General features: G+C 31.2%; 1 protein-coding gene and 1 long non-coding RNA gene across 2 annotated transcripts; one reads left to right on the top strand and one right to left on the bottom strand.

The window, feature by feature from the left end:
• Positions 1-2,846: 2,846 nt before the first annotated feature.
• LOC128283558 (uncharacterized) lies at positions 2,847-3,720 on the bottom strand. The gene is made up of 2 exons (XR_008273929.1): positions 3,530-3,720; positions 2,847-3,244 (listed from the first exon to the last, which is right to left on the bottom strand). It is a non-coding gene; the product is annotated as an uncharacterized LOC128283558 (long non-coding RNA).
• A 2,110-nt stretch (positions 3,721-5,830) lies between these two features.
• LOC108472358 (disease resistance protein RUN1-like) lies at positions 5,831-6,847 on the top strand. Its single transcript, XM_017773841.2, has one exon. The coding sequence runs from the start codon at positions 5,831-5,833 to the stop codon at positions 6,845-6,847; it is 1,017 nt and encodes a 338-aa protein (XP_017629330.2).
• The last annotated feature ends 1,187 nt before the right edge of the window (positions 6,848-8,034 follow it).

Genomic DNA, 8,034 nt, shown 5'->3' with positions numbered 1-8,034 from the left:
AGAAATCGTGACTAACTGATTAAATTTGGTGATGTGATCATTCATTGTGGTACTTGGGACGTAAGTGAAGCGAAACATCTTTTCTTCAAGTGGAGCTTATTTTGACTGTTTTTCTTCAAAATTTTTCTTCAAGTGCCACCCACAACTTATTTGCGAAGTCTCCTTTGAAAAAGCATACCTCTGCTCTCGAGAAAGGCATGATCGAATTGTGCCACATGCCAACCGATTGATCGCCTTCCAATCTTTCTCCGTACATCATCTGGTTTGTCTTCATCAATGGCAATGTCTAGACCTTGCTGAAAAGGGCATCTAGAACCTCACTTTGCCACATACCAAAATGGCCCGTGCCATCAAAGATCTCCACGGCTAATCTTGCATTTGCAATTGTCGGTCTTGTCCACATGGACGATGTTGAAGCTCCTACACCGACCGTTTTCTCCATAATCTTTCAATATACCTAAGGAAATCTTTTCTGATGTGGAAGATCAGTTTAAACTGCAACCACAGAGCATACTACGATTAACCTTCGGCTCTTGATACCACTTGTTATTCCAATAGGGTCTGAAGCGTGTAAATTATTGTACTAAAAATCACACAAAGTTCAATTCCGTGGAAGAGAGGTGGATCACAAGGATCTCTTAAATACCAAGTCTTTCCTTAGTCAGAATATTCCTTCTAACGTAATTTAATAGCACAATTAAATACTACTATTATACCCTCAAATATTGAAAGAAAAATAGGACAAAAAGAACACAAGAGTTTTAACGAGGTTCGTAAATTATACCTACGCCCTCGGCACTAACACCGATGATAACTTTACTATCTTCAAAATATTACAAACAAATAGAATTCCTTAAGAATTCTCAAATGGGAGAAGAGAGAAAACTAAGAGAGAAAGATTGGTTGGGATGGTTGAAATGAGAAATGGTTAGGCCTATTTATAGTTGAGGTTCAGGGACTAACTTGCAAATGGCCTAAAAAATTAGGGACCAAAATTGCAATTATCCCATTCAACTTTAAACAACTTGCCTATCATTTTTTTCTTTCGGTGCCACTTGCACCTCCCAATTTTGACTTTTCAACACCCATTTTTTTTTTTAATTTGACTTTTCAACATGCACTTCATTCGGAGATATTACAACAGCATGGTAGGCCAATTTTCAATACAAATCTGCCAAAAGTTTGCAATTCAGTGGATAACATTTGGATTTTTGCTGCTAACTACTACAAATTGGCTAAAAACATCAAAGCATTAACATTTCTTAAAAGAACACCTTAAGGTAGAACAAACATTTTACCTCCTTTTCACTTAACAGAATCTAATTCTTAAAATTTCTTTATTTTAGCAGGTTTTTAATTTTGCAGGTATTTGAAACTTGAAGAAAAACATCTGAGAGTTGCCTCTTCATTAATTAAGGTATCACTACCTCCAAATATTTGGAATGACAGTCAATGGGTGGGAGTTGCTTTGTGCTACATTCTTGTCAATGATGATGCTTCGAGAGATGGGTTTATTTCGTGTAAAGCTGTTATCCATCGTAGAAATTCTCGACGTATTGAGGACTATGGCTATTTTATAGGCAAACAATAGGACAATCCAATAGTGAAGGATCACATTTTTCTTCATTATTGGTCGCGTGACAAATTATATCCATTTACTTTGGAGGATAAATGCTGGGAACCTGAAACCAACAATTTATCGACAACATATTACTCAGACCAGGAACACGATGAACTTGAGTTGTCTTTCACATGTTATTGCAGTGTTAAGGTGAAGTGTGGTTTTAGAATAGTGTATAAGAAAGATTTGGAAGAGATGGAAAAATGAAAGAGCTGCATAAAAATCAATGTCTTGCTAATTTTGAAGATGTCCATCGGATGGTTATGGATCAATAGGTAGCAGTTCTCTTGTAAAATGCAAATGCAATATCTATGAAGAGTTAGAGGAAGGGCTGCAACTAAAAGGGATGAATTCTTTTTTCAATTCATGGGCCAATCGGGGAAGAAGCACCTATTAATTTTATAGACTTATTTTTTTATCTACGTTATTTACCCTTTTATTATACACATGGTGAATATTTACTCGTATTTTACACATCCCAAACTTGGATAACATAGTTTTGTTATATCAAGCACAGTCAGGTTTTGGCCCCCTATTTCCTTGATAAGGCTATGGTCCCTCAAACTCCAATATGTCTTTCAATTATTGGAAAAACTTTTTATTAAAGTAAGTATATTCCGCATTCAGTCCAAAATCCATACAACATAAAGGTACCCAACCTACCAGAAATGTTTAAGCTTCTATACAATGTAGCTATGCAACAAAAGAAAACAAAAGGAGCAAAAGTCCCATAGAAGTCCTTGTACATATATCTTAGATTGCATTTTCAGTTCCCTATCCAAAAAAAAATGGGCATATTGGACTTTATTCCTTAGATAAAGTAGCAAATTGTCCATTGATTAAATTTTTACGGTTAAATGCATATTTTGATATTCTATATATACGACATAATAATAAATTTAACTTTTAATTTTTACACATTTATTCAATTTGACACAATTTCATTTGAAGCAAATTAACCCCCAACTTTTCATTAAAGATGTGATACTATTGTGTCTTATTTTTTATATTTTAAAATATTCTTTTGTACTTATATAATTGTTAAAAAATTTAGATTATTTTAGGTATAATCATATGTGTTGTTGTCTGTTTTACGGTCTAAGACTAATCTTATTCAGGTCGAGGATGAGAATCACATAAAGCCCTCACAACAATGACAACTCCAGGATCCAAATGCCTAAGGCAAAAGTGTAGTAGCCCAAATTTGACCGGGCTAAAAACAAAATTGGATAAATAAATATTTATTTATTTAAAAAGTCCATTACAGTCCAATTTACAAAGGCCCAAATACCAAAACCCAGCACCCGCTTACAACCCAATTAGCCTAAACCTTTGGCCCAAAATTTATTAACCAGTTACACCCAGACCCAAACAAGACCCAACCAAAATGAGGCCCAATGCCTAAACAGAATCTGGAAACCCTAGGGTTTCCAGAAGCTTCGCGCCGTAATCACCCCATCAGTCACGCCTCTTCAACCTCGGTCGTTCCATCTACCCCCATCGGCGCCGTGATTCCAGGCCTCAAATCTAGCCGTAGTTGAAGACGAATGAATGCAAATCAGCGCCAACACCTTCGTCATCAGGGCCTAATCATCCTGGCCCACTGATTTCCTCGCTAGATACCTGCAAAAGGAAAGAAAGAAAGAGCAACAAACAAGAAAAAACAGTTATAGAAAGAAATGAAAAGATTTCTTCCTAAATATGAAACAGTGGCTATAAAAGCCTCCTTTATAACCTGTTTAAAGGGGGATTTTTTCTTTTGGACAGATACAAAAAAGAGATATACGCATATATTTACAGAAATAAAAAATATAGGCAGTTTTCATACCAAGCAACAGAAGTGATTTGTTTACTTTATTTCTTTCTTTATTTTGCATGTAAATAGTGTTAACAATAAGTAAAAGTTACCTGCTGTGTTGCGAGAGAAAGGGGAGTTTTTTCTGAACCATAACCGCCGAGCACGGTGGCTCAGGCAGTGGCGCGTGAAGCACGTGACGCTAAAGGTGGTGGCACTCTGGGATGAGCCAGGACGGCCACTAGCCAGAGCTCTGAGAGAATTTTAGAGCTTTAACCTTTTTTTTTTCTGTTGAATGTCTAAAATGACAGTTTAAAGGTTTTTTTTTTTTACTTTTATAACATCTGTAAAACGACGCCGTTTTAGTTTAAAACAATAAGCTTTAAAACGACGTTGTTCTAAGGAGGATTTGCGCGTTGACCCGATAACCCGGGGAGGATCCGCGCGTTTTTGATAAATGGAAAAATTTCCCATTCGGCCCTTCTGTGTTTTCAAATTTTCAAATTTCATTTTAGTTTTTATCCTAATTTAGCCCCAGTATTTTATATTGATTTCAATTTAATCCTAGCGCTTTTTTAAATCCATTCCAAAGAAACGTCATCGTTTTCGAGGATTAGGTCTAATTCCCAAATAGTCCCTTGGTTTTAATTCGTTTTCCAGATAAGCTTAAAGTTTTTAAAATTTAGCCCAAAATTTTCAATTACTTTCAATTTTAGTTCTCTTTTACTTATAAATTTATTTATTTAAAATTTTATTATTTATTATATATTATTATTTTTATTAAAATTGTATGTTATATTATTATCAAATAAGGAAAATACATTTATTTTATTATATCATATATTATTATATTATTTTATATGGCATATATATATTATTTACATTGTATTAATATTTTAAAAAAGAATATATGCATTTTTTATGTTAATTATGTATAAAAATATTTTTATTTATGTATATTATATCATATATGTTTTTTTCTATATACATTTTATATATTTCACTATATTTATACATATTATTTTATTTTTATTATTTGTTTTCATATTATTTTATTATATATTATACTTTACTCCTTATGATATTTTTATATATTATATTATACATTTTATCATATTTTTTACATTATCTTTGTTTTATTATAAAATATATACTATTTTATTATTTATTAAGTATGCACATTCTTAAATTTTTAAAGTGTAATACCAATATTTAGTATATTATAAGTTATTATACCCCATGGTATAGTTCATATATATATGTATCCTTTTTTTTAAAGGGGGTTTACTTTTATCATTTTCATGTTTTTTAATGATATATTTCTAAATAGCTTATTTTTATTTTATACATTTAATTTGCTTATTTATTTTAGATTCTTTCTTTTTTGATATTGTCTAATAGGTTAAATTTTACATCTTATTTTATTCTTGCTCTTATATATTCACATAGATTTAGTTATTTATGATAAATTAGATATATATATATACATTGACATAAAATGTTGTTATGTATGTGTTATACAATTTACACTATTGAATTCGCTATATTCCAAGTTATACTTTGTACGTAATAATGTCATTTATGACCATGCATAAAATTATAGCATATCGATAATTTAGATCCTTATTCGTCACCTTTACTATATTTGCATGAAATGATAAAACATATATATATTGAAATTAGGTTATTTTAATTTCTTATAATATGTAAAACATATCATTTTTTTTAAAAAAACCCAAAAGTCATATCTTATTTAATTAAAAAGGAACTTTTAAAAAAAGAGCAAGGCAATGTTTTGAATGCTTAGAAATTCGAGAGATAGTGTCATAACATGCTGGGTTGCAATTTCTCGTTTGTCTGAATATTTAAAAATATCCTTTTAAACGAGTTTTATAAATCACGAGATGATTTTAGTTACAAAAGATTAAAGATATCATGTCCAATCATGCTGGATGTGATGTTTGTACTCTTTTAAAAACGAATGAATCTTGATTCTTCTCTCAAAACATCACAATTTAAAGGAAATATTATTTTTTTTAAATTCTTTCAAATTTCTAACACTAAGACAAAAATTACTCAATTTGGTACCAATTATGGGCGTTACGAGAGTGCTAATCCTTCCTCGTAAGTAACCGACTCCCGAACATATTTTATCATAAATTCGTAGGCCAAAACATTTTGTATAGTGATCCAATCGCACTTTAAAAGATTGGTGGCGACTCTTGTTTTCATTTTTCAAAAAGTCGATCCCCGTTTTTTCAAAAAAAAATCTTCTTTAAAAAATGGTTTCGACAAAAAGTGCTTCATCCAATCACTCGTTGGTATTTTAGAGTTTTTTTTAATCCTATCCAATTAACCATGATGAGTTAGTCAGAATCAGTCCAAGCTTGGACGAGTTCCATTCGGAAATAGAAATGGGGGAAGATGATGATATTCGTATCATAGAAGTTTGTGGTACGAGTGGCATTGGCAAAACGACCCTTGCAAAAGTTGTTCACAATCAAATGTCACCTCATTTTGAAGGTAAAAGCTTTCTTGTTGATGTTCGAGAAATTTCAGAGAAATGTGGACTTGTTTCTTTGCAAAAACAATTACTTTCCCAAATCTTGTTTGATGAAAGCTTCAATTTTTTCAATGTTCATGAAGGGAAAGCCATAATTAGCCACAGGTTGTCTCACAAAATAGTTCTTGTTGTTCTTGATGATGTTGAGAACCTACTACACTTGAAATGCTTGGTTGGAATGCGTAATTGGTTCAATGTAGGGAGCAGAATCATTGTAACAAAAAGAGATGAACATTTGCTCCGATCTTATCGAGTTGATGGTGTGTATAAGCCTACAACACTGAAAGCCAATGATGCACATCATCTTTTCAATTTGAAAGCTTTCGGTTGCGAGACTGTGCCAAAAGAGGATTTCATTGAGCTAGCTAAACATGTTGTAGGTTATGCTGGTGGACTCCCCTTAGCATTTAAAGTTTTGGGTTCTTTGCTGTGTGACAGAGATGCAAGGCAATGGACAAGCGCAATAGAAGGACTTGAAAGAGATTCTAACAAAGAAATTCTTGATAGACTTCAAATAAGTTTTGATGGATTGGAAGAAAGGGAGAAGAATATATTTCTAGATATAGCTTGCTTTTTTAATGGGGAGGAGAAAGATTTTGTAATGAAAGTACTGGATGGTTGTGAGTTTTTTCCAGATATTGGAATCGATGTTCTCATTAAAAAATCTATACTAACCGTTAATAAATACAACCAATTGCGGATGCATGACTTGCTACAAGAAATGGGAAGAAAAATTGTTAGAGAAAAATCTGTTGATGAACCTGGAAAACGTTGCAAATTGTGGGTGGAAAAAGATGTGTATCATGCGCTAACAACACAAATTGTAAGTCATTCCATACAAATTATATATATTCTTACTTTAGCTTAAATGATTCAAACAATTAGTATTAAGAGGTGACATTAATTAAATTTGAGATTCAATGCAAAATTAGAATTTAAAATATATATATATATATATATATAAAATCTATTATATCTATAAAGTGTTTATTTTTTAAAAATAATAAAGTGTTTATTTTAAAAAATAATAAAATGTTTAATTTAAATATTGATAGAGTAAAAAGAGTACATTTATCCTGTATATTTCTAAAGGGTAAACTACAAAATAGTCATTTTTGTTTGCCTTAGGTTACATTTTAGTCACTTATGTTTGAAATGTTACATTTTTAGTCACTTATGTTATTATTTTGTTACGAAATGATCACTTTTCTGTTAAATTCCATTATCTCCTTAATGGTAATCCTACGTGGCAGTCCAACCAGATTTTAAATGCCAACTAGATTTTAAGTATATCTGTTAATACATACTTCATCTGGCTAAATTATGCATTTGAGTGAAAATTGTATTATTTGTAAAGTTCTTTCTCTCCTTTTTACAATGCCAATTGAGTGAAAATAATTGTTAACTACAAGATAAAAGATTCTGATTTTTCTAGCATGAAATTGCTCATATTATTTAGTAATTAATTTTAAATTTCGGTTGCAGCTTTTATCTAGAAAAATTATTTAGCTAGAAAAGTCATTTGGCATTGTAAAAAAGAGAGAAAGAAATAAATAAGCACTGCATTACTTTGATCCTATATTTATACATTTTCTTTTACTTCAATTGGTTGCTGATTTGGTCTGCAAAATGAAAGTAATCAATTTTAATTTCACATGTGGTTGTTTTTACTATGAATACCTTGCGCATAATTTATAAAAATTTTACTCTATAAGTTTGCTCCACAAGATATATATTTTAGTTTATCTATATATATTAGTGCGAGGATCAACATTCCATATGTCTTGTTATAAATCCGAGTATTAATAACAACTGTACGATATTAAAAAGTTTTATTGACGTATATTACAAAGGATAGTCATCCTTCCCCTAGTTGAAGAACATAATTATAATAGTAAATCAAATCCATAATTTAGCCGGATGAAGTATGTATTAACAGATATACTCTTACATTCTCCGGGTTACGAATGTAAATTGTATAACGAATTACATGCAAAAATGTGCAAATGTTGAGGGTGAATTTTGGACTTTCTTGTTCCGAGTGTTTGCTTGTTA

Source organism: Gossypium arboreum, chromosome 11, assembly GCF_025698485.1.
Source record: "Gossypium arboreum isolate Shixiya-1 chromosome 11, ASM2569848v2, whole genome shotgun sequence".
In the NCBI taxonomy this organism is placed as follows: Eukaryota; Viridiplantae; Streptophyta; class Magnoliopsida; order Malvales; family Malvaceae; genus Gossypium; species Gossypium arboreum.
The sequence above is the reverse complement of the archived record's forward strand: the minus strand, read 5'-3'. Positions and strand labels throughout refer to the sequence as shown.